Here is a 27974-nt window from a genome sequence, read left to right on the forward strand (position 1 = left end):
AAAGGAATGGTGCCTTCAGGAAAACAAATGCATGGGGTTTTTTTATGCTAAAGGTACCCATAATACACTCCAGCTGGGGTCTAAGAACTTGCATGCAGCCTATAGTATTGGACAAAAAGTCCTCAAGAATTTTCCTTAGTTGTAGAAGAAACCATTCTGTTGTTGCATTGCACAGTGACAAACACCACTTACAACGTACTTGAATTTGCTATCTCCATATGAAAGCAAGGCTACCTCTCAGAAATCTTTCCTATTTTCCTGCTCCCCTTAGTCAAAGGAATTTGAGAAGAGACTTAAAGCTTGGAGTCTCCGACCAGCAGAGAGTCCCAAAGTCTGAAGAAGGGAGATCGCTCCCAAAAGCTTGCAAAGAAACTTTCCCCCCCAACTACTCAGTTGGTCTAATAAAAGATATATCACATCTGCTCAAGGAACCTTGCCTGCATATGCCCTTAGACCAACCAGCTACAACCAAAAACCCAGCATAGGACACTACACACAGACGCATACACGCACACACGCATACGCGCGCGCGCGCACACACACACACACACACACACACACCCCCTAAAGGCAAAACACATCCAAATTCCTGGGTCAACACTCATGAAAGCAACCATCAATAGATAAGATGATTGCATATAGGTCCCTCCTCTCACTCCCTCCACACTTCTATACCCCGCTTTAAAACTATGTGGTTGCAATAGAATTTATCCACCCGGGACTGAAACGAGTCGGGTCCCTATGGAGAGCCTGTATGATTTCAGCACTAGAGGCTGGACAGCTCCTGGACCGGGCTGGGGTAGCTCCTTGTCTTGACACAAGAACCGCTCGGCTTATGAAAATGCCTGCGCCGGCGGGGGTCAGGTAGGGGCTTCATTTGAAGCTCCAACAAGTTGCTACAGCAAGTCAGGACTCAGCAACTTTCCGCAGAGCCTGTTACCTCCGCGTCCCGAGCTCCAGCTTTCCTTCCCAGCCTTGGACTGAGGCTGGTGCATTCCCGCCTTCTCAGACCTGGAGCTGGAGCAGCAGTTTGGCTAGGATCCCTCGGGGATCCAGTCAATACAGCTTCTCCAGCCGGCGTGAGACGCAACGCAGTGTCCTCCCCCGCCCATCCCCCGGAACTGAAGAGCCCCTCCCAGCCACAGCAGCCTAAACTTCAGACATTTGTACCAGGGGGCTGGGGAACTCCTCCCAGCAGAGGCGGATCTGGGAGACTGAATAAATGAAAAGGACTAAGGGAGAAAAGGGCTTGCGTTCCCCTTCCCTGCTGGAGTCTGCCAGAAACAACCTGAAACACGTCGGAGAAAGACGCTGGAAACCACTCAAGCCTGTGGGCAGGCTATTGGGAGAGGCAAGGCAGCATCACCGCTGCTGGAGGGAACCAGCGGAGTTTGGAAAGCTTTGCATCCCCTGCCAGAGGGCTGGAGGCGAGACCCGGCTATGAAGTTATTGCACTCCGCCCATTGACCAGCAGCGAGGAAAGACATCGCCGAGCATCCCGAAGAACGGCGAGGGAGGCAAGCAGGGGGCTGCGTTGTGGAGATCATTCATTTCCCACCTTCTCCTCGCTGCTCAGGGGGTAGGCACTGCTCTGGAAAACAGCAGAGAGGTGAAGGGAGCTCGATGTGACTGCAGGCAAGTCCTCCCCGTAGCTGCTTTTGTGGGGGAAAACTTGGAAGGACAGATAGGCTGAGAGTGCTTCTCCCGCCCCCCCCCCCCCCATGAGATCCCCCGGGGCTGGGAGGATGCCTGCGGAGCCCCTCGCCAACCTGAGCACGCAGCCCCCTGCAGGCAATGCCAGCCACACCGGGGTGCCGGGGGAGCTGGAAGCGGACCTCCTGCCTCCTAACCCCCAAGCTGCCGTGTTCATCATCCGCTGTGTGATCCCTTCGCTTTACCTGCTCATCATCACCGTGGGCTTGCTGGGCAACATCACGCTGATGAAGGTCTTCATCACCAACAGTGCAATGAGGAGCGTGCCCAACATCTTCATCTCCAGCCTGGCTGCCGGAGACCTCTTGCTGCTGGTGACCTGCGTGCCCGTGGACGCCTCCCGCTACTTCTTGGAGGAGTGGATGTTCGGGGAGGTGGGCTGCAAGCTCATCCCGGCCATCCAGCTCACCTCGGTGGGAGTGTCTGTCTTCACGCTCACCGCCCTGAGCGCAGACAGGTAAGAGGTGCGTGTGTGTGAGAGAGAGAGAGATAGAGAGAGAGAGAAACAAGTGTTGTGAGCAGGGATCCTGGTTTTCTGTGATTTAAAGAACTCCCCAATTTTCAATTAAAAAAATTAACCCCCAAACCACATTTTTCTGAGATTTTAATGAAACACCACTAATATATGTATGTATGTATGCATATTAATAGTGTTCCATTGAAATCCCATAAAAATGTGGATTTGGGGTTACTTTTTTAATTGAAAATTGGGGACTTTTCAAAAATCAGACAAAACCAGGATCCTTGGTTATGAGTAACTGAAGCCCCCAGAAATAAGCCGCATAAACCACTCATTTGTTTAACAGCTCACAGCCCAGGTGGTCCTATTGCAATTCCCAGTGCTTCACTCCCCCAATGTTTCTCTTTCATTTATAGCCGCACACTTTCCTATTGCTGTTCCCCTGATAGGAAACCATGCAACGGAAGTGCTAATCCTGGTAGGGCTTATTAATTTCCATAGAACTTGCAGTGTCCATATCCCACTTCTTTTTTTTACTACTATGGACAGCCACATAAGAGTGAAGCATCACTTCCAAGACTTGAAGTCCCCAAAGTGACCCAGGTACATTTTGTTGCAAGAGTTTAAGGAACAAGCCATCCGCTTTCAGAAATGAATCTGCCAGATGTCATGGATCTGTCACATTTCATTTTTTTAGGAATGAATCTATCATGGACATATTTAGAGAGAGTTTCATTTTAGTTTAAAGAATTTCTAGCAAGGTAGAGACTGCTTGGTGTGCCTGTGTGCATATAAATGCGTTTTAAACGTAGTATTTTTGCTCTGCAGCAGCAAGCTGCCAGAAACTACTACCAGAACTAGTCTCTTACTATAGGAATGCCCATTCTTTGTTTTGTCATATTGGTGGACAGTTTCCCCTAAATTGTTTCTAGAAAGCAGCCATGCCCTTTTCAGCTTCACTTCCATCCCACCACCATCCCAGTCACCATATAAACAAAACCTTCAAGACTTGCTTGTATTTAAAGTTTTCAGCCCTGCAGCCTTTTCTCTTAACGGATTTAAAGGTCTTAGTCCAGGTGTAAAAAGTGACAGCATCAGACTCTGAACCTTACAAGACAAAGTATTGCAAAAATGATTCTCAGTTTCTTTTAAATTTGCATGAACTCTCCCCCTCACCCCCCCAACCTTTCTTCGTTCCTCTTTCTGACCTTTTTCTTCAGCTACACATAAACATCCCTGAATTCCACAAGGTAATGCTCTTGTTGACTTCTACAGGAGTTTTATCTGAGTATTTTGGCTTTGAATGTATAATGTTTATAAAGATTTGTGTTTGAAAATATACCTTGGATGTTAGTAGGAGGTTTTAAAAAACCCTGTAAAAATTGTATCTTTGGGGTACTTATTTCAGGTCTTCAGCCACCTTCCTAGCAAACTTGATTCCTTCTAAGAACCTGTTTCAAAATCCTCTAAAGTTAATTTGCTTTTGCTAGCTTTTGGATTAGTTCTATATATATATTTATATAGATCTATCTATCTATCTATCTATAGAGAGAGAAGGAGAAAGAGATGTCTATATATATATATGTATTTACACACACATATATACATATATATCTATATCTATAGATACATCTATAACTCTCTCTATATATGTGTGTTTATTTTTGTATGAAGTCTTCACAGCATATCAATATACTATACTTTTTTGCTACAATATAAAACAAAACTTGCAAGTTTCTAATCATATCAGTTCAGTAATTTATCTCAAATTGCCCTCAACTGTATAAAGCATGGACATGCAAGAAAATTGCATTTTGCTACATGTGATATTTCTTTTAAAAGTATAATCACAACATGCTATTTGATATGGGAGGAATTTTTCTGAGAGGGATGTCAAAACTTCAGAGATACATGAGTGAAGGGAGGCAGTGGTAGTGTAGTGGGTCAGGATCTACTCAGTTATTTTACTTTCAACAGCTTTTTTGGTGTTTGATTATTTTTGTATTGTATGTACAATTGTGTATTTCTTCTCTAAAACTAATGAAGATATAAGCAGTAAAAATACTGAATTGATGAAGACTATTTTTAAGTCAGTGTTTCATGACCTGGAAAACAGCTTATGCCCTTGTAACTCCACCATACAAATATAATTTCTTCACAGGTGTATTCCTTCAACATTTTAGAGGTTTGTGCTATTTTATGAATTTCAGAAAAGTGAAAGCCAAACATATTATTTCATGGTTCATTTTCTTCCTTTTTTCCATAGATTTTGTTTTCTTTTATGGATAATGTATTGGTTTAGTAGATAATTACCAGCCTTGATGCCACTGACTTAATTAGGTCTCTAATTCGGTCTCTGTTGCTTTGGAGTCTGATTTAACTTTCATAGAAGCCAACTAGAGTCTTAACTTAATGGGCTTCTAAAGCCTCCTTGTGTGTGTGTTTCTAGGCTAGAAACAATAAGCCAAGTAGGAGGCACTGATGCCAATGTGATGCAGGATTACAGTATGTGCTAAAGGGGCTTATAGTTTAATATGCATTTAATGTTATGCACAATAAATGCATTCTTTTTGTTTGACTACTCTTTTTACTGCTATCCTTTGAAGTATTTCTCAGTAAATTGTAACAAAAATGTGTTCTGTTTTTTATTCATAATTTGATAATCTTTAGGTTTCCACTAGAAAATGCAAATACTTTAAAGAAGAGATTCATTTTTTTTTTTTTTAGCTTTTGGATGGAAAAGGGATAAAAGGTTTTCCTTTAAACTTCAGTGGGTTAAAACATTCAAAAACATACCATCAGAGAAAAACTGGGATGGGAGAAATCTTAGGATGTCATCTATTCCTATGCCTTGGTCAAGGCAGGATCATCCCCATTTAAATTATCCCAACCAAGTGTTTGTATAACCTGTTCTTATGGAGTCCCAAAGATTGATATTCTCTAATCTCTTTACCTAATCCTGTTCTAGTGTGTAACCACTGTCAGAGTTAGAAAGTTATTTCTAACATCTAACCTAAACTTTCTTTGTTGCCATCTAAAACAATTACTTTTTGTTCTATCCCCTATGGGCACCAATAATAATCTTTCTCCCACTCTATGGTATTTTACAATGTTTAAAATATCTAAAATTGATGTATAGTGTATCTACATAAATCATTGTGTCTACTTGTATAAAGGGCATTGTCAAAAGAAAGGAGGTAAATAATAACGTAATTAACAGTCATCATAGAATCCTAGCATCTGAACATTTTCCACATCCTATTCCATGTGCTACACCATGGGTGTCAAACTCACCACATACCCTGGTCCACACCTGAACTGTGGGGCTCCTCACAAACCAGACTGGACCTGGGGTGGTGGTAGCAGGACCAGTGGAGATGGAGGCAGGTCTGATGCAGATAGTGGTAGGGACAGTGCAACTGACAGTGGTGTGGTGGTGTGCCCAGCAGTGACTTGGATGGGGGCAGTTGGGTGGGGAGGGCATATCAGGGGCTGTGGTGGCTGTGTGGGACCAGCAGCATTAGGGCAAGTGACCACAGGGCCAGGAGAGCTGTGTATGGATGGTCCTTGATCACCATCTTGCTGCTGATGGCCACATCCACTGGGGCCCAGGGGTCCTGCATTCTTTAGCAGGCCATTTTCCACTGGTCATGCCCCCCCTTCTTCTGGTTGCCCATTGATAGTATAGCAGGCTGGATGAAGCAGCTCCACAGGCCAGATCTGGCCCATGGGCCACATGCTTGAGCCCCTGTGCTACAGTAGTGATGGTCTCTGAGAATGAAATATTACAAGTACAGTTTTCATAATTGACCATTGACTGTACACTGTGACCTTTGAGTAGTGACCTTTGACTTGTTTTTGGTGAAGGTCAAGTTTATATTCATTTCCCTATCAGAATACTTATACATAAACCAGAGCTTTAAAACATAAGAAAGCAGTAATCATTCCATATACATGGATTACTATAAGAGTAGTACAGATGTCAAGTAGAAACAGTAGTATCTACAAAATGCCTGGAAAAGAAGTATTAAATATGCCTGGAAGCCAAATAGAATAAGTGCAAATTGACTGAGTTAAGATAATAAAACAGAAACCCAGCTTCTGTAAATGAAGTTTTTCTGATTTGTAGTAGTTCTGAATTTGGCCTAACATGTTTTTAAAAACCCCATTGGCTCTTTTTATGGCTCATACTTCATTTGTTTAGTCACATCTTTTTTATTATTGGACTGAGATATAATTTTGTTGCTGTCCCTAAATTTAATTTTCTTTTTAAGGGTGAGTTTAAATGCAGTGTGTCAAATGCAGTCCTCCTTGTGCATTGTGCCCTTGGAATCAATGAAGTTAGACCAGGTTACAACATACACACATGCTTTTCTTTTTCTTCAGAAAAGATGCTTTTCTTTTTCTTCAGAAGCAAGTCAGGGATTGCTCTGATGAGACAGTTATTAGCCTAGCTGTGGAAGAGTCATAGGTGAAATCTTGGAACTGCAAATGGAACTTGGCTAGTGCTTCAGTAGAGCCAGAGCTTTGCCTCATATTTTTATGAAATTTTAATTATAGTGACGTTGGCGCAGTGATGTTGCTGCAGCATCATGGTTTATGCCCGCCAGTGTTATGTCACCATAACGCATTGCTTTGGTGATGTAGCATCTTGTGTAGACGCATCCTGTTGGAACTGTTCTGTGTCTTCCTTGTCTAATGGCCTTGTTCAATCACTTGCTTGATAAACAGAATTTACTGAGCCTGTATCACATTTAGTTGATGCCACAAGATAACAATCTTTAAGGAGGACATGAACTGTATTGACAACTGTTGGGGATCATTGTCCCCAGTGGACCTAGCAGACGCCGCTCGCCACTTGCCTAGGGTGTCATCCACTATAATTGGGGTCTCACACATGTACGTTTTTCCTGCCATGACTTGATATTAATGGAGTTGGTTCAGATGTCTCAGCGTGTAGTCCAATTATGAGTCTCCCCAGCGTCTCACGAGGTCCCGAGTTTCTGAAGGCTCCACCACCCCTACACCCTTGCCCGTTCTGCCAGGTGGTGGCCAACTGGTTGGTCCAGGCATGTATCCTTAGCTCCTCCCAGATAATCCACAAAAGAAAGGTCATTCAAAACAAACACAGCAACCAAGAAGGTTCCCCTGATCTGTGTAGCTGCTCCATCTGTCTGCAGCCGCCTTCCAACTCAAGCTTGACCTTCAAAGGGTCAAGCACCCCTTAGTTGGCTCTCGGAGAGCTCCCTTGTAGGGCTTGATGAGATTCCTTTTTAACAGCTTAAGTTCACTATTGAACTGTGCCCCTATTACAGTTCGGTACTACGGTACCCAAAGTCAATAGTGCCCCTCTATTAGGGTTATAACGGTACCCTTCTCCTGCCAGGCTCAGCCAGCTCAGGCCGGTAAACAACAGTTCTACTCCCCGCAGGGGCCAGTAAACTGGGTTCCAAAACCCCGCTGGGGCTTTGCTGTCTGCCAGAGGCTCCTACCAGCACTCAACATTGCCTTCAGCATTCCCTGCAGTGTGCACCGGCGTGCTCCACCTCCTTCTCCTCCTCTTTCCAGTTCTGTTTTGCTCCCGCTTTCCGGTCCCGGCCTCTTCTTTATACCAGCGGGGTACCGGCAGGGTAAATATCAGCCCCTCCCTTCCCAACACACCTGGGTAAGGGGAATTTCTGCCGGGCTCCTTGGGGCTGCGGACCTGGAGCCGCTGACCCTCTGCTTAGCCCAGGAGCCTTGGAGCCTGCTGGCTCCTTCTCTTTCCCACAACAACACATTCAATAGAGGCATTAACCACAAAGCACAAGGTTTCATCCTGATACCTGTATCCATATATGCTCTTTCCTGTTGGCTTAGTTCTAAAAGACATGCGAGGTTTAGCATTATATACAACCCCATATTTCTAGTGAGAAACTACTTTTTGATGAACAAATGGGACAGAAATGTTCTTATCCCTATATATTCACAGGATACCATGTTCTAGGATGTCACACTGAGGTGCAAAGCTTTTCTGCTTTGACTTGGTAATGTCAAGGACTTCTCATAGAGATGCAGAAGTACCATATTTAAATATAAGATGAGGCATTGTGGGGGGAAAGGTCCTTATCTTACATTCACATACAAGTCAACCTCATTAAATATATTGTCTATCATTAAATTGTTGACAAAAGCAATATGTGCTCAATACAAGCATGACTATAAAACACATATGTGTGTGTGTACACACACACACACACGAACATATATACATTTACATTTTCTGTGGTCCAAGCCAAATCGGCCGAATCAATTCCAAATCTGCAAGTCAGTCCAGAATTATAAGTGGCCTTACTACTGGCAAACATCCTCCATTACCATCTAGGGCATCAGATGTTCCCAAATCCTTTGACGGGTATCCTACATGCACGCCCTGACCTGGAGACTTGGTGTTTGTATGCCCCTGAGTTTCGCTTGCCTTCAGCCATATGGCTGCAGGAGCAAGCTAGGGAGGAGTCTCCCATTTCCAAAAAGTGGGCATAAAGCCAAGATCTCTCCACTCCAGCAGCTAAGTGGGAGGTTAACTAATACATTACTTTTGTTGGTACTATTCCCATGCCAGGAGAGTCGCCATCCTCAGGTGCGATTAGGAAAACCGCCTCTGTAGTCATGGTGCTTCCCCTGCTAAGTAAGCATAGGAATTACGCTTGATCTGAGCTGACAATTTTATTAAAAATAAATAAATTCTGTATTCCAGACCAAATTAGCCAAAACAAATTCCAAATCCATGAGTCCAGAACCATAAATGGCCCTACTACTGGCAAACATCCTCCAACCACATCTGGGGCTTCAGATGTTTCCAAAACCTTTGGCGAGCTGGATTCTTGAGGTTCAGATGCCCCTGAGTTTTCTTGCCCTCAGCCATAAGGCCCCAGGGGCAAGCCAGGGAAGAGTATTGCATTTCCATAAAGTGGGCTTAAAGCCAAGTCCCTCCCACTCCCACAGCTAAGTGGGAGGTTTACTATACATTACTTTGGCAGGTACTATCCCCCTGGAGCTGACTTTTTTTTTTGTTTTTTTTGTTTTTTGCACCTGTCCTGGAAGCACTGTTATACCAGGTCAATGCATGGAGGGGATGGAGCATGCTCCGGTTCCACCAACCAACACCAAAAAGAATGTGCTCAATATAGACCTCCTGTGGAGGACATATCTGCGGGCCAAATGCAGGGAGAGGCTGCTTTTTTTTTTTTTTTTTTTCCTGTTTTTTTGCACTGGTCCTGGAAGCACTGCAATACCAGGTCAATGCATGGAGTGGATGGAGCACGCTCCGGTTCCACCACCCAATACCAAAAAGAATCTGCTCAATACAGACCTCCTATGGAGGACATATCAGAGACAAGTACCCTGGGGAGCTGGCCTACGTGGTCATGCTGCTTCCCCTGACAGCTGCAGGGCCTAGATTAGGGCAGCCCACTAAAGAAGATACATGATAGTGCCCATTAAGCACAGTCTCCCTCCACACTGACTCTTTTAAAAGTCATGGTGAATCACGACATTGCATACATTTTGACTTCCTCTTCACTCCCACAGCTGACCTGTGTTTTTCTTTCCCATTTCCAATGATTTCTGTTTCTTCATCATCCTTAAATATCTGGCAAACGTTACCAAATGGGGCCCCAAACAGTTCACCCAGAATCCCTCTCTCACCCTCTCTCTTAGCCTATTGCATACGATTAGTGTAGCTCTGGCCTCCCTGATGTGAAGTTGGACCAGGATGCCCTGTGCATCACCTGCATATAAATTTTAGGAGTATCCTAGGACTCAAGAATATCCAGTTCCAGTCATGAATGGGGAGCTAACAGCACAAGGCTCCTTCGTCAGGAGTATCTGGAGTACACACACATACTGTGCAGTGATGAGCTGTGTAGTTACTGCGGCTTGAAGTACTACTGACTCTGTTGAGGCTCAACCTAATAAAACATATGGTAAATCATGAGCCCTTTGGCTTTAGACTAATATTATGCATAGTTTGTGCTATATATAAGTAAGTATACAATTAATGAATATGCACCTGGGTACGCAGCATATTGAACTGGGTCAGAGCAGCCTCGGCTGGCAGGAGGCCCTGATGGTCAGCCTCCCAGCCCAGGTATACTCATGCCCAGCTTAAAGTGCTGTGTAAGAAACTCCGCAGCAGGGTAGTACTTGTAAATACTTGTAAGTACTTGTAAATACAGAATTAATATGTTTTCCTGCAGCCTAATAGGGCTGCACGTGTAGACACTGAGACATTGACTGCAGAGATAATTAGGTAGCTCTGCAGTAAATATCTCATGTAGACATACCCAGTATGTGCCAAAGTGCTACTTAAAAGTATGTGTATGGAGTATGTGTGCTAAAACTTGTAGCAGTTTCAAAAAAGGTCAAACACATCAATTCTGCATGAACTAAATCTATAGGTACTATATACAAATTCTACAGCTACATTTAATTTCAAGGTCAGTGCTTTCAAATTTGCCCCTCAATTCCATGGGCTCAGGGAGAGCAGGGTCCGACAGAAGGGAAAAGGGGAAGGGGCTGCAGGGGGAAGAAGTTAGAGGGAAGCCGAGAGCAAAGGGACCACCTGATCCCCCAGATTTATTTTCCTTGCTGTAGCAGTGGGAGGGGGGAGAAATTCAAGCCAAACTTCCAATAATTAGATTCTCTACCTGGAAAATGATATCAAATGTATTAATTTTCCATATATAAGATCTAATTATTGGGGGATCATTTCATAATCAGGGTCATCTTATATTTGAGTAAATATGGTATTCCTAAATCAACCTAATCGATTAAAATTATTAATTCTAATCTGGAAATGAAAGGGATCAGAGTATTATTTTGAGACAGACAACTAGATTGGGACTAGGGGATATTCTTCAGAAGGAAAGTCCAAATTTGGTGAGATAGCCCAAATCATATAAAAATTAAATAACAATAGAGGCAAACATCAGGAGACAGGCCATTTGGTTTATGGAAGGCTGGAAATGTTTCTTTGTTGCATTGTCAAAAGCACAAAAACCTCTAATGTGGTTTGAGTATTAATCATTTCACACAACTTTACTGAATATAGTGAACTATTTTAAAGAAAAAAAAATAATCATGATGAAAATTTACCAGTGGAATGGCTATTAAGAACCCCCAACCTGAAACTTTGGTGTTCTATTGTTATTTTCTCAATAATTTTTGTTCAATGTTTTTGTTGAGACCATGTGTAAAATGAACTTATTTAGCTGGACAAGTCTTTCCCAGGAAACATCACTATCCCTTAGGTTAAGAACATGGGATTTACAGGCTTCCCTCGATTTATGTGGTACATGCTTTCCCAGACAATGGAGGATAAATTGCATTTGCATAAAGCAAACCCACTTTATAATATAACAAATAGGGATAGGTTCCCATGGTGACGAGGGAGGGAGGGAGTGAGGCTGGGACTAGGGAAGGGGTGGGGGGAGGGGTGCTGCTTCTGGGTCTCCACAAGGCAGCAAACCAGAGGGAACAGAGTGGGACTCACCCCAGCCCCGGGAGCAGCCAACTCCAGCTGCCTGTAGCAGCTGGGCTGCACTGTTCCCTGGTGCAGGCAACTGGTGTCAGCTGCTCCTGGGGCCACTCCAGCAGGGACTGGGGTGAGTGCGGACAAGCGGAGCCCTGGGTGGCACAGAGCGTGGCACTCACATGGTCCTGGGAGCAACCGACTCCAGCTGCCTATAGCCACTGGTCTGCACTGTGCCTTAACCCCCCCAGGGCTCTGCTGGTCCCACTCACTCCTTCCCATGATGGAGTGGCCCCAGGAGCAGCTACTGGGCTGCACTGTGCCTTGGTGCAGGCAGCTGGTGTCAGCTGCTCCTGGGGTCGCACCATCATGGGCTGGGGTGAGTGCAGACAAATGGAGCCCTGTGCAGTGTGGGGCATGGCACTCACCCCAGCCCCAGAAGCAGCTGACTCCAGCTGCCCGTAGCAGCTGGGCTGCACTGTGCTCCAACCCCCTTGGAGCTCTGCCAGTCCCCACTCACCCCTTTCCGTGTATTGTATTGGACTTTTGTTTTGTTTTTTTCAATACTTTTACATATACTTCTATTAATTTCTGTATTTCTACATTAGCTGTGTGACCTTTGGGGATATTAAATGCACTTTTATGCCTTTAATATTTTTTCTCTTAGAATTGCTTATATTGGTTTATTGTAGATTTCTCTGTGCTGCTATAATACAAAACTTTAGGGGAATATGCAAATGAAAAGAAACCTAATAACAATTTGGAAGGGGGGCAGAGGATGGGTCGATGGAAATAGAAATACCTGAAGAATTAGATAAGACAAACCTTTTTTTATTCAGGAGTTAAGGATGTGGAAGCAGATTCCAGCTGTTATACTGTGCACAGCTCCTACAACTTCAGTCAAGGTTTGCTCAATTACACTTTGTGGCATGTAAAATCTCTGAAAATCAGGAGGATGTTATTTTCCTTTTAAGAGCTTCTTATTAATTATTCTGCCTATTACAGGCATAGGCTATTGCTGCGTTATGAAAGGAAACAGAAGACATGGCTTTGAAATAATAATACCTTTAGAAAGGTAAACTGTTATTAAACAGTTTTTGCACTGTAAGTTTCTGCCTCTAGTCACTTGTGCTTTTGTGCAACTGATATCGCTGTTGACCTTTTGTTTCTGTAGTCATGCCTTTAGGAGATGGAAATCGATCTTTCTTATTCCAGCACGTGCAGATCAGCAAGGTAACTCTTGAGTGCTTCCCTAAGGAGGTGAAGAACCATTGCACATACAGTAGATTACATAAAGGTAATCAATATGTCACGAAGGGGTGTGTCTTCAAATGTCTTTGTATTAGGCACATACTTGGGAAAATGCGAGAGGAACAAACTTCCATCTGCTACTCTGCCTCAAAAATGCCTTGGTAATTCAAAACTGCAGGAAATAATACCCATAGAAATAAGTTCTTTTTTTCTCCCTAGGCCATTATTATAATATAGTTGTAGTGGTTTAAAAGTAGTGGATTGAATGGAGAGTCAGCAAAAAACAATTCAGATAAATCTCACTCCAGTGGCTACCCTTTTCTTGCTCTTCAGGAAACCCTTGCAGTTGAGGATGATTAATTTCCATGATTGTCTTATCTGTGTCTCTGAAGATGGCTGATAAGACCTATCTGGGACTGACAGACTACTGCAGCTCAGACGTATTTCCATGTGAGGTGGGTGGTGCTGGATTCTTGATTTGGTCTGCAACATGCAGTTTCTGCCACTTCGACTTTTCCATCTGTGATTGTTGTCATTAGGTTTCAAATACTGAGGTCCCTGCAAGAAACTTCCTCAATTTGGGAAGGTCCTAGGCAATAGTTTTCCACAAGGTGGCATTGACGTTGAATTTTTTTAAGTTGGCCTTGAGGACGTTCTCTTCCCTGCTCTTGATCATATGCTTGACTGATCTGGGAGAATGAAACTTGCTTCGGGAGTCTGGAGTCAGACATCCAGATGACATGGCCTGCCCCATGAAGTTGATGTTGGAAGATCATCATCTCAATGCTCATAGTGTTTGCTTGCAGGAGGACACTGACGTTGGTGCATTTGTCTTCCCAGTGAATTCAGACGATCTTCCACAGACAGTGTTGATGGTACTTCTCCAACAATTTTAAGGTATCTCCTGTATGTTGTACATATCTCAACTTCATACAGCAAGGTGGGGAACACTGCCATCCAGTGCTGCAAGGCCCCTGGCAGATATTAAAACAATGGCAGGATTGGGAGAATTTTCTGTACCTTCTCAAACATCATGCCTCCTGCCATGCCATGTGTGTATGGTAGGACATGCAACGTTTGGGGTGGAACATAAAATTCCTCCAATTCCAACTGCTGCAGAGGGTCCCCCCCAGCTTAATCCAGTAGGTCCCACAGCTAGAGCTGTCCAGAGCTGGTCCAACAATAAGCTGATTGTCAGACCCAATCCTGGATAGTCCTGGATCTGGTTTGAGACACTGAAGGGATGCAGGGCAAGGCAGGAAAGGCTGTCACGTTTGGGGGTTGCTAGGTTCCCACTAGGGAGCCTTGAGATCTGCTCCCCAAGCAGCTCATTTTGAGCATTCAGACTGGGGCTGTCCCAGTCCTGATGCTGACCACCAGCTTCATGCTGCTGCTGACAAACAGCTGATTGCTAGCATCAGCATATAGGTGGCTGGTGAAGTGGAGGAGAGAGTAGCGTACCTTGGGATACTGGAGAATGTGTGAGGCATATCACACGTGTGAGGCACATCACTCAATGTTTGACATCCCACATGTTCAAATCCAAGCTTGATAAAAACAAGCTGGTGACTGGTTGGCTATTTTTATTATGCAATAATAACCAGTTAATTGCATAATAAATGGGACATATGTCAGGGGCCTAAGACTGCTTACATGTTTAAATTCATTAGGTGCCTTTGCTTGATCCTGACAAGATGTCTGAGCACTTAGATGTAGGCTTCTAAACATGCTCAGAAGCAATCCAGTTCAAGCAGCCAGATGCCTAATTCCTACCTAAGATCCGTTGCAATATAGAATGAGGCTGAGAAACACCTGAAGTTTACCTATGTCTCCCATCTACTCACAGAACATGCTCACACTGACAACACTGAATTCAGTGCAAACAGGATCAGTCAGGATCAATATCACTCAGGGACACAGATTGTAGTGGTACTGCCACACACTTTTTGTCTTGAAGCTTATCTTTCTACCTGGTGGGTAGGAAGAGGAAGAGAGGACCTAGTGTTTCATTCTTTGTGCCAAGACTGTTCATGCCTTTTGTACACAGAGCATGAGTACCTAATCCTGTCAATTTGGATTGCTGACCTGCAACAAGGTACCTATTTTTTAGGAGTTGTAACATTTAAGTACAGGCATACCTTGGAGATATTGCGGGTTCAGTTCCAGACCACCGCAATAAAGCGAATATCGCAATAAAGAAAGTCACACGAATTTTTTGGTTTCCCAGTGCATATAAAAGTTATGTTTACACTATACTGTAGTCTATTAAGTGTGCAATAGCATTAAGTCTAAAAAAAATGTACATACCTTAATTAAAAAATACTTTATTGCTAAAAAATGCGAAGTGAGCAAATGCTGTTGGAAAAATGGTGCCAATAGACTTGCTTGACGTAGGGTTGCCACAAACCTTCAATTTGTAAAAAATGCAATATCTGCAAAGCGCAATAAAGTGAAGCGCAATAAAACGAGGTATGCCTGTAGTTGTACTTACAAGGCTGATCTGGATCTGGCCCTTTTTTTTTCTGTTTTCCCCAGATAACACTATCTATTCTGAGCAAGGCTTGTATTAGCTAAAGCTGTCCTGGTACATTTGTATAAGATGTGCCCAATAGTGAATCTTTGGGCATACGACAAGGTTTAATATTGATTAATGGGAACTCTGCTGAAATCATTCCTTTAATTCATCCACCATTGCTCTCCTATTGTCTTATTGTAATAGCTTTTGTCTAGAAATCAAGTGAGGCACAGGAAGCTGGAGGAAAGGACCTGGCTTCTAATCCTTGATGCCAGAACTGTTCATGAATTTTGCATTAGACAATCATGGAAAAATATCCTAGAAATTATTCTGTCAGTAGGGACTATTAGAATGCTGTGCCAGGCAAAAGGACTTGGTGATTTCAGATGAAAGGCTAATATTTTGCAAGGTTTTTATTACCCTTAAAGAACTGTAGTAGATTAATTGGAGATGATATGTTGAGCAGAGACAAGAGAAATAGCAGAGCAATGTCCTTTTTCTTCTCTGAAAATCTGGGAGAAGGGATGGATATGATAGAACTTTTTCTTTCTTCTATTAGAGGATTCAAAATGAAAGATAAAATTCAAAAATTGTTATGGGGATATTTTAGGAAGAGAAAAAGAACATGCTGGAGTATTGTTGCTGTCAGCTCCTTGCTCAATGTTACATTTTTCTGGAAGCAGATTTTTTTTTCCTTGGGGTACCTACCTATCATGAACATGTGTCACTGACATTCACTTTGAGAAACAGCTTTAATTGTGTTTAAATACAATCAACTTATCTTCATTCCAAACACAGTTTATCATGTTGAATGATCAAATCATTGGACTATTTGCTTCTGGCTGAGCCAATTGTACTTAGTAAAGGAATAGATCTTGAACAGGCAGCTTGTAGTTATTTCAGAATAAATTGATTATCTGATAAAATGCTAAATGGGGACATTCCAGGTGTCCTAAAAGAAGTTCCTCAAACCCTGAAACATCGAATGAAAAATTTGAACACAAAGTCAACTTACACTGTGCTGAAAACAGATTTACTTAAGTTAATGGAGTTACTCATCTAAGAAAAAAGAGGATTTGGACGTGTCTCAAATTTCACTTTGCATGACTACTTTGCATGACACTGTCTTTTTGTAATAAAAGCCGAGTACAAAAATTTCATTCTGTGTTTAGACTCACAATGATCCTTTACAGTGTTAATCTCAGCAATGTCTTCGTTTGCTTCCAGTCTGTAGCTAGCCACATAGTAAGTTGACAATAAATAGTTGTGTAAGGTAGATGCCATTCTGTGGTGAGTGACTGCAGTCCATGCACTGGTCCCAGTGCACAGAAATGGGGCTTCCAACAGAATCTGCGTCCTAAATCAAAAAACACTTCCACTAGCATTCAAACAACATTCAGCATAAATCAGGGTAATACAACAGCAGTTTGTAGTAAATGGCTTTAAATTGTATCTTAGCAATCAACACCTTTGCACCTCCTGGGCAATTGCTGGAACCATTAGCATCTTTTTTGCTGTCTCAGACAAACACAATCAGTCATCAAAATAGTAGGAACAAAATTAAATAGAAGAACCTTTTTTCTCAATGGGCACATCTACACGTGAAATTAATTGGAAGCAATACACTCCTGCACACATTGTGCCAGAACATATTTCTCCCAGGCACCACATTTGAACATGTGCTTGGGCCTGCAGCACCTTGAGCTGGGTCAGAGCCGCCCTGGCAATCAGAGGACCCTGGGAGGGTCAGCCTGCCAGCCTGCCACTTCTCTGACCTGACTCAACAGGCTGCAAATGGGCTGGCTAGGGCATGAGGGTCCTTCAATGTGTGGTTAGCTGGCAGGCGGCCCCCACACTGAAGCCTCCTCATGCCTTAGCCAGCTGGGTCAGCATCTACATGTACTTTGCGGTGAACTAAAAGCTCTTCTGAAGGATATTACTTGTATTTACAAGTACTAACCTGTGGCAGAGGGTTTAGTTTACAGTGCCCTAATAGGGCCACATGTGTAGATGCTGAGATGTTTACTGTGGAGCTAATTAGGCAGCTCTCAGAAAATGCAAGCTCTCACTCATTTTTTTGACAATGGAACAATAGCAGAGCAGTTCTGTTGCAAAGACCACAACAGGTCAGACTGTTTGACACTATGGATTCCTCTTTGAAATTTCTGGGTTTATCTTACAGGGATCCTGGTTTTCTCTGTTTAAAAATCCCAAATTCTCTAATTTAAAAAAAAATCTAAAATTGTCTGATTAACCCACCACCCCATCCCCATTTTTCCATGTTTAAAATGCAACATCACTATATATACAGGTATCAGTTGAATGCAAAGTTTTATTGACATATTTACAATTTGAAAGCAATTTAGAAACCTACTAATGCCACAATCATTATAAGAAAATAAATTCTAAATGCCTATATATTTTGGTGTTTGATTTTGTTTTTTTTATCAGAGATATCAGAAAATCAGAGATCCCCCTGCTCCCTTCGCACACCAGGATGTGGGTCCAGCTGAACCTGTCCCTTCTGCTGCTTTGTGGTGCTGAGCATCCCTGACATGCTGGTGCCCCACACTCCCAACCCACAGCCTGCCTTCCCCCCCAACTTTGCTGATGCCCCTCAATCCTGACCTGCAGGGCCCTAGCCCTGTTTGTGCCCCTCATTCCTAACCCAAAGACCTCTGCCCACCCCCCAGCCTTGCTGGAGGGAATCCCTAGCTGCCAGTGCCACAGGACCATCCTGCCTGCTCTCTGTTTGGTGGGCACCAACCACAGTCAGCCAGCAGTGCCCAAGCCCTGGCTGCACTGCACACACAGGTGGGCTCTTTCCTTCCCAAGTAGGTGGTATGGCCGGAGTGGAGCTAAGAAGAGCCTATGGCAGGTGGGAGGGGGATGTGGGCTGCCTGCAGTGGAGCTCAGGGCTCCCCACCCTGCTTCTCTCCCCTCAGGAGCCTCCACTGCCCAATGGGTTGGACCTGGCATGGAAGGGCAGAGCAGGGCAGGAAGGTTCAGTGCTACAGCTGCTGCCACTGTTGCCAGGAGCCCTGTACCAGCTGCACCACCAAAGTGAGGCACCCCCTGCCTGCATGGCAGCAGTGCAGGTGGCCATGGTGAGAGAGAGGGAGTGGGGAAGGGTTGGCAGACAGGACTGGGGACAGTGGTGTGTAGGGCCTGGGGTCAGGGTGGGAATGTATACCCACTATACCCAGCGGGGCATAGGACTGTTGGTGCACAAATCCCCTCAACTTACCTGCAGACATTGCTCACCACCACTGTCTGGGGCTGTATTCTTACCTGGGTCCTGCTCCCCTTAGCTCCTTGTAGGCTGGAATTCTGCCAGTCTGCAAGGGGAAACCTGTGGTTTCCTATGTTTTTCTCCTTTAAAGGAGAAAATCTGTGTTTTTCTCCTTTAATGGAAAAATCCCTGTTTTTCTGCCACAAACAGAAAAACTGGATCACTTCTTATGAATTATGTGTAGGTGTTGCACACCTAACAGTGCTAGCATTGCATGGTGCCACAGGGTGAAATGACCCCCTGGTCTAGAGTACATTTTCTATTTACGTAAGACAGGGGTGTCAAACTGACCCCAGACTCTGAGCCATGGCCAGAGGATGAGGCTCCTTCCAGGCTGGATCTGGAAGGCCAGTGACTGTGATGGGTCCTGGACAGAAATGTGAATCCTCCTGCTGCTGCCGGCTATGTCCAGGGGCCCAAAATTCTGTAGCACGTCCTACCCATCTCTGGCTACTGTTTTAGCTTTCAGTAACTTGCCTTTAGCCTGGCAGGCTGGATGGCATCATTTTGCAGGCTGGATCCAGCCTGTGGGGCATGTTTGACATCGCTGACATAAGAAATTGCAGTTAGTAGTCTGGCTTTAATAGAGCTGTTTTCTAACCTGAATAACTGTATTGGTAATAAAAGGAAAATAAATCTGTTTGTATTCTCCTGCACACGAACCATGTTAATCATCATTCTTTGTAAACAGTTTGAAAGGACTGGCTTCTGGAAAGCGGCAGAGAAATGGTTTTCATTATATATGTATAAGACTGATGTCAAATGTTGAGTAAATGGATCTTCTCTCCAGAAGATTTAACTCAAAATGAAGTTCCTTAAGCATTATTGTGAAGATATACCCTTTTGGCTTTTGCAAATGATTTAATGAAGATTTAATTTAATGATGATTTAATGAAGATTTTTTATTGTGTGGTTTTAAGGCCCTGACTGTGTCCAGGCTTGTTTTTAACAGTGCAGATTCAATGCTTGTGCAACCGAGTTACCTCTTGGAGCCACTCTAATTAAAGTGCCCCCCTCCATCACTCCTGGAGCATATGTATAAACACCCATAGTTATACATCTTGAAAATAAAAGGATTGTCATTTTATTCATGAAACAAACCAATATATGGTAGACATTATTATCCTGACTCATACTATTTCATTGCTATTGGGCATGTCTCCACATACAATTAACACACCTGGATTTTCTGCTTTCTGTTTACGCAGAGTAAGAAGCAATTTGTTGTCAAAGGACTGCATGTTTTTCCTTCATTAGGTGTGTAAGTGCTGCATAAGTGCCACTTAGATGGTAACATGCATAATTGTGTTTCAAATTCCCTTTTTTCAGAATTAAATTACATTTACAAATATAGATGAACTACATGGCTTTTCTGTAGCTGTATGTATTGATTGTGGATCCACTGAGCATGCTCCATCTTTGGAGGTGTATATTTTCTTTGTACATTCTGAACAAAAAAAGTAAGAAATGCCATTTACTGGGTTACACCATTGGTCCATCTTGCTCAGTATCCCGTGTTGTACCATGGCAGAGAGTGGATCCTGAAAGGGAGAGTGAACAGTATATGACCAGGGTTTTTTCCACTGTTCCTCTTTCACTTGTAGCCTCCAGCATTTAATGTCTAGGAAGTTCTGATTCAGAGGCTATATCCCTAACTTCCATGCTCAGTAGCTACTGAGGCACATTTCCTTCAAGAATCTATCCAAACTCTTTTTTAATCTGGCTGAACTGTCAGCTTCTACAACATCTTGTGGCAATGAATACCACACTTTAGTTACGCACTGTGTAAAAAAGAGCTACCTTTTGTTAGCTTTAAATATGCCATCTACTAGTTTCATTTTGTGATCACTAACAGTGGGCAGACTGTAGGCAGGTCCCTTTAAGTGGAGCCTGGATTTGCCTCGTCAGTCAGAGCCTGCTGGGAAGTCTCTCTGCCTGGTTGTGCAGCCACAATGTGACTAGATAGAAGGATGGTTTTCCCATCCATGGGCTGCATCCCTGAAGTACAGTAAAATCAGCTGAGCCTCGGGTATATAAATAGCCTTATTTTAAATGCTCTGCCATAATCACATATACGTCAAGCAATGTTTCTGCTGCGAGCAGCCAGGCACTGTCAGGCAGCTTTCTGTTACTGAGCAGCTCACCTCTGCATAACCTGGGGCTGTGGGGATAGGGGGGCTGTGGAGGCTTGTGCTCTGTCATGAGAGAGGCACATCTCTGGCAGTGTGCCCCACTCCCTGCCCTGCCCTAACCTTTCCTGTCCTGGTGTGTTTCCTTTGGAGTGCAGTGTCCCTCTCCCTCCTGGGACTCACCTGTGGAGGGTCTGGGCCACAGTAGCTCTGGCTGGATTATGTGCCCCCTACGCTGCATATCCCTCAGAGTCAGCATGGCAGGGTGACCAAGAATGGTCCCCTTGAGCATGAGAGGATGCCCTGGAGGATGGTGGGTAGGACAAATGAAGGGGCAAAGGGAGATGTGTGTTGGAGAATAATAGGGAGTGTCTCCCATGAGGTTCACAGGCTGTTGAAGGACAGGGATGCAGACAGTATTTGATGGCAGGTAGGTGTTCTTGTGAGGCATGCCATATGTGGGTGCATCTTGAAAATGCTGCACGTGAAAGAGAACTTTGATCTTGCTTAAAGCAAGTTCAGGCTCTGTGCAGCCTTAGTGGTGGGCAGCTAGCCACACAGGAGTCCATAGCTGCCCTCTCATTACCTCTATACACTACCTGCCTGTTGCCCTGTACTAATAATGGAGACACTTACGCTACCTGGAGGATTTTAGAATCATGCCTACACAGTTTGGTCATTTATCTGTGGTTTATGCAAAAGCTACCCTTTGTGGGCCCAAAGCAACTGGATTCTACCTAATGTCTTCACAGTGGGGCTTCAAGGGACCATTTAAATGTGTTTATAGACCAAGGCACCAGCTTCCAAAGAAAGACTGTTCACTATAAAAATATTGCTAGAAATGAATTGCTTTTGCCAGCAGTGGCAAAGATAAAGGATGGAAGAAGCTCAAATGTGCATGAAGACTTTTAATTAAAACAGGGACTCATTTATAATAACTTCCTGGTCTAAATGGCAACATACAGTTGACTAGGTTCACCTAAGAGGTTAATGAGGGGGTGGGGCTAGATTTTAACTGATAATTTAAGTAAATAAAAAAATTCCATATTTTGCTTCATTTCCAAATATTATTCCAGAATAAATCCTTGTCAATTCTATTTATAGAAAACTTGCATCTAATAGATTTCAAGCTATGCTATTAGGTGTCAGAGGTGACAAACACCCTCCTCTCTAGCTGGACCTGAACCACAGACCTCCCCATGGGCTGGATTTAGATCTGGTGGTTGGCCAAGCAGCAGTGGTGGGGTGAGCAGAGGCAGTGGGGGTTAACACAGCTCTTTCTCACCTCTTGCAGTCAATAATCCTTGCCCAATGGGGCTCTGTGCCCTGGATTTCAGTGGCAGGCCCTTCCCCTGAATCCCCAGTCCCTTTATCAGCCCTTCAGCCCATATGACATGGCTCCACAGGCTGGATCTGGCCCAGGGACCATAAGTTTGACACCCCTAATCTAACTCAATGAAAGCTCTGTACAAAGAAAGAAGCCTGGTAATGATTTCTAGCACCCTTCCTTAACTGTACTACTGAATCCATCATTTATATTTCTTTCATCTCTAATCTGGATTTTGTTTTCTCTTTTACCTCCTTTTATAGGAACAACCGATTGTCCAAATTCTTCTAGGTGCTGAATGCCTTGCAATACATGTTATCTTCAATCCCTCAATCCCACATCATGGGAGTGGACCCTAGGCAAAGAGAGACTGACTACTGTAATCATTTAAATACTGAAGCCATTTGAAACTACATGGGTAATTTAGGTAGACAGAACATAAAGGTGATATTTGCCAGGCTGCCCATCCTTGATCCTGTGAAAAGGGCCCTGGGATCTTTCTTTCAAGTGATCATACACTTCTTTTTTAACCTAATGTTAAAGTGATCACCTCCAGTGGCACAATGTAGAACTGCTACAAGCTGAGATGGGTCATTGCTAATCACCAGCATCAATTTTTGGCAGCTTCTTGCCTAGGTATTGAACAGGCAAAATGCTGCATAGCTGCTGAGACCACAGTCCCAAATGATATTGTTGAGGCCAAAATAATGGGAGAAAGAAAAATATAACTATAACGGGAGGCCAAAATAGTGGGAGAAAGAAAAATATAATTTGTAAATGCACAGTTTTAAAAGAAAGAAAATGGCACTATAAAAGTTTTAAAAAAGGCAGATGTCAGCTTAAGGCAGCTCAGTCAAAGTGAAACAGATGGTCTGTCATTCTGTAATGATATCAAAGAAGACAGCTGTAGGAAACAAATTATTGCCTAATAAGATCATGATTTATGCTTGGAAGCCTTCATATTCTACAGAATTTTGCTATCTCTTGCCTGATACCATAAAGTATGATGTCACATAGAAAAAAAATTACACTTTTTCATCAAAAGCATGTAGTTCATTATGCATAAAATGTTATATAATAAGAGTCATTTATTTTATGACAGTTTATTTATTTTTTACCTTCTCCAGGTACAAGGCAATTGTAAATCCCATGGATATCCAAGCATCCAGTGCTGTCCTGTGGACTTGTATTAAAGCTACTGCCATTTGGATCATCTCCATGCTGTTAGCCGTCCCTGAAGCAGTGTTCTCTGAATTGGCCATCATCAACGACACAGATAATGTCAGTTTCCTGGACTGCATACCATACCCCCAGACTGATGAGATGCACCCAAAGATCCACTCCATTCTGATTTTCTTAGTGTATTTCCTTATCCCTCTTGCCATCATTAGTATCTACTACTATCACATTGCAAGGACCTTAATTAAGAGTGCACACAATATCCCTGGAGAACATAGTGAGCATTCCAAAAGACAGGTAAGTGAATTGCACTTCATTTTCCTCAGCGAGGGAGTGTCTGTTGTGTAAGTTTATAAATAAAACTGCAAAAGCTCTAACATCCACACTAAAGGTTTATGAAGACTACAGCATTCCAACAGTCAGGCATTCAAATTAGTATTATTCAAAAATATCTGTCTTAAATCTTGATTTGCATCTGCTACTAAGCTACATAACCTGCAAGTGAGTATTTTTACTTCATGTTATGTATGAAATGCAATGAAAAACAAGCAGCTGAAGACCATTTCTTTCTTTACTACTACAGTTGTAGTTATCCATCAATGTTATCAATTGATGACATTAATTAGTATTTTAATGAAGTATGATATTGGTGGGTGTATACATACATATTATGAGTTTAAACTCTACTTTTATGTTCATTAAGAAATAGCTGGGGCTCCTAGTAATAGCTTTACTAAAAAATCCAGTACATCCCAAAGTACTTCATAGAAAAAAACATAAAGAGCCAGTTTTATACATGGTGTAATAATATTAGAAATCTCTAGCTTCAGAACTGATCCTCTAGTGGTGGCAGTAGGTTAAATCTAAAATCAAAGGCTGCCTTTAGCTGTTTTGATTTGCACATGGCTGAAATCTCATAACAGTTTTTTTGTGAACAGAATAGTGGAAGCCTTGTTATTACACCTGATCTACTTACCCTGCAACTATTAAAATTAAAGAAAAACATCAGAAAAGATTACTGAATTTTGTGAAAATTCAATCTTTTTAGGAGTTTGGGAACAGTTTGAGCATTTTCCCTTGTTTTGTCTGTGACCAAAAATTGAAGGACTGACATACTACAGGAAAGATTATCCTTCTGGACTTTCTGGTCCATCGTGAAACCAAAGGGCTCTGGAAGTGGGGCACATGTGCTCTGGAAGTGGGGAACTTTGATTAGAGTGGGTTTGAGAGCTGCTTTAATTAAAGCACCTGGAGTATCTCATGTATCAGCATCCCCATGCTTCAAAATAGTGGCGGGGTGCTTTATCTAAAGCTCATTCAACAAGCCTTAGACAAAGAGCCCCCACTGCCATTTTGAAGTACAAGGACACTGTTACTTGAAACGTGGAGGAGCATGGTAATTACCTCAATCGCATCTACTCTGGCATGCTGTAATTACAGCGCATCAGAGCAGCCTCCACACTTGTGTATAGGCACCCAAAGAGTGCTTGAAATCCCTTGAAAAACTTGTAGAATTTTCCACCCATTTCTACAGTAAGTTGGCTTGTGGAAGGTGGTGTTTTCCAGAATAAAACTGCCAAAACTTTCCATGCTTTTCATAATGCCGAGATGGTAATCACATCCATCTTAACATCTTCTACATTCTTTGATAAAGATTTTTGAGAAAGGGCATTTTAACCACTCGCTCAAATCAATGTGACACAAAAGCAGATGGTAAGATAGTAAAAGACTACTCATCAGAACAAATGACACAATAGTTTTACTGTTCTACAAAGATGAGGTAAAGTGATTCAGAAATGTACAACTACTTTACAGAAATACTTAAATTGTTTAATAATACACAGTGCTCACAAAAAGAAAAGGCAAGTTATTGCTGTCCACATTTTTGTGTGCATTTAGTTCTACTGACAAGAATGGGCACAATCTTAATAATAAAAAAAAACCAGTGTCCTTTTTCACTTAATACTTTTAATCTATTGTAGGATTTTCTTAAAGCAGAAATACATACTTATCAGCATGGATTATTTTCTTATCTCATCATTTGTGAAATGCAAAGAGACATTTAGCTGATCTTGCAGAATGGAAAAGTGTAGCATATTCACATCATGTTGCTGAAACTACTAGAAAGTTTTTTTTTGAAATAGAGACATTATTTGTCAGTTTCTTTTTCTAGTTTATCTATATGATGAAAATATAAGGTATACCATTTTTCAGAAAGATAGGATTTAGCTTTGTTCTATTAACCAGGTTTCTAAAGAAAGATAAATGTATGTACAGGCTAGGTACAGATGTTCAGGGAGGCTAGGAGGAAGTTAAATCATGTTAAAAAAGACCACTCAATTGAATTTAGTTTGCCCAAGTGCAGACCTAACACTTAGATCCTTCACTAGGCGGATCTAAGTGTGAACTGTACAGCAGTTCAGGAAGGTCAAATTAATTTAAAAATGGCCAATCCAATCTGTTTTAACTGTACCTCAGAGGTAGACTAACATATATTGGGTCCCGTAAGACCGAACTTCTGTGCAGCACAGCCCTGGGGATGGGAAAGCTCAGCTGCTGGTCTGAGCCTGGGGACTGCACTGTTCCCACCCCTCCCAGGCACCAGGCTCTATTTAGACCCCCAGGCCTTTGCCCCACTCCCAGATGAACAACTTCTCCTATGGACCAGCCAGCCCTCCCGAGCCCACCAATTCTCACCAACCTGCAAGCCACTCCCAGTTGTTGGCTTTACTGGCATTCACAAGTGCTGGGAGTCAAGGAAGCAATCTGGGGTGGGGAGGGGGCAGGGAAGATGGGGGAGTTGTTTTGTTGGGGTGGGGGGTATTATTTGTCTGGGGGTGGAGGTGGTCAGATGGGGAGAGAGAATTCCCCATCCTGCCAAACCTCCCCTGCAGAGCCACCAGCCCACACCAATCCTTCTGCTCTTCCCCTGACCCTGACTTGCTTCAATCAGGCTCTTCAGACTGCTGAAAGCCAGTAAAACCAACCAGGAGAGGTTGGCAGAATCAGGACCAGTTTGGCAGGGGCTGGGAATGTCCCGGGGAGGGGGAGGTAGTAGTATAGGAGAGACTTTCCAATACTGCAGCCCTCCCTGACTCCTCCCAAGCCTCCCCACAGACCATGCTAGTCCCACCTTTTCCTGTAAAACCCCAGTGGAACCCACCAACACCGCTGTGGACCCTGCTGGTCCCCCCAGTCCCTGCTACCCCACTCTCCCATCCTAACTAACTTTAGATTGAGTGGCTGTTTTATACTCAATTTAACCTCCTGACTTTCCCAAATGTATGTACATACCTTCATATTGCATATTTAAGTTTTTATTGCAATTTATACTAATGTGTATGAAGAGGGTGAAAAATCCCATGGAATCAAAATGGCAGTTTTAAACAGTTTCTATTCATTACACAAATATAAAGGGTTACATAAAGTAGAAAGCAATGCTGAGTCAGGAGCAACTGACTCAGAATTATGACAATTCCATAATCCTACGGAGACCATCTTTCCTGATAAAATCTGTATGGAAAAAGAAAACAGCAATATTATGGTTACATAGTTAAGGCTTTACTCATCAGATTATTGATGCCTGTAATTTACTAGTCATTTTCCAAACCAACCAAGCACTGAGATTTGGTTAAAAGGAATACATTTCACTAGCTTACTTGGTGGGTGTGTTTGGGCCAGTATATACTTAAAATACGATTTCATCCTGAGTCATTTATGTGTGTAATAAACCAATATAGTGTAAATACAAGCACCTGAGGATTGGTTAATGCAAGTAAACTGTCCATGAAAAATGAAAGTAAATGAGATGGAAAAGGTAATTGAGCCTTGAAGGAAGGGCTGATCTTATTTGAGTTAATTGTTAGAGTTAATGTAAAGTGGTATCTGCTATGTGTTTTAATTAAGTCAGTTATGTGGATTAACTCTATTCAGTGTTGTTCTGTTCATTTATCTTTTTAGATGGAAACTCGAAAGCGCCTGGCAAAAATAGTCCTGGTCTTTGTTGGCTTTTTTGCTATTTGTTGGTTCCCTAACCATGTGCTATACATGTACCGGTCCTTCAATTACAATAAGATTGACTCATCACTAGGACATATGATCATTACTTTAGTGGCCAGAGTACTCAGCTTCTGCAACTCCTGTGTCAACCCCTTTGCACTGTATTTGCTCAGTGAGAGTTTTAGGAGACATTTCAACAGCCAGCTTTGCTGTGAGAGGAAATCTCATCAAGAGAGATCTACCAGTTACCTGCTTAGCTCCTCTGCCATTCGGATGACTTCTCTAAAAAGCAATGCCAGGAACACAGTGACCACCATGACTCTGCTGAATGGGCACAACCTGAAACAAGACATGTCATTATGATTTAATCAGTGTACTACTTGATCTGGAAATTCATATGAGCTTTTATTTTACAGCCATGCAAATAGTTTCAGGTTCTCTCATCTGTCTAACAATGATTGATTTAAAGTATCGAATAAAGTCTTTTTATTTGAGACTACCTCTCATGTGAAAATCTAATTACTTTCACTTAAGAAAGACATTTCTGAATGAGAAGAGGAAAATGACTTTAAAGCATGTTCCTGTACATTTGGCATGT

General features: G+C 42.8%; 1 protein-coding gene across 1 annotated transcript; it reads left to right on the plus strand.

Moving 5' to 3' along the window:
• Window positions 1-1745: 1745 nt before the first annotated feature.
• Window positions 1746-27739, plus strand: NMBR (neuromedin B receptor). Its single transcript, XM_019548774.1, has 3 exons — window positions 1746-2170; window positions 23326-23674; window positions 27338-27739. The coding sequence occupies exons 1-3, from the start codon at window positions 1746-1748 to the stop codon at window positions 27737-27739; spliced, it is 1176 nt and encodes a 391-aa protein (XP_019404319.1).
• Window positions 27740-27974: the final 235 nt, after the last annotated feature.

This window comes from Crocodylus porosus, unplaced genomic scaffold (genome assembly GCF_001723895.1).
Source record: "Crocodylus porosus isolate Cpor-Errol unplaced genomic scaffold, CroPor_comp1, whole genome shotgun sequence".
NCBI classification, from domain to species: Eukaryota; Metazoa; Chordata; order Crocodylia; family Crocodylidae; genus Crocodylus; species Crocodylus porosus.

Bases quoted from the DNA above. Each gene is read 5' to 3' on its own strand.
- NMBR (XM_019548774.1), top strand. From the start codon at position 1,746: ATGCCTGCGGAGCCCCTCGCCAACCTGAGCACGCAGCCCCCTGCAGGC. The intron at 2,171-23,325 runs GTAAGAGGTGCG...TACCTTCTCCAG, and splicing joins ACCGCCCTGAGCGCAGACAG to GTACAAGGCAATTGTAAATC. The intron at 23,675-27,337 runs GTAAGTGAATTG...TTATCTTTTTAG, and splicing joins GTGAGCATTCCAAAAGACAG to ATGGAAACTCGAAAGCGCCT.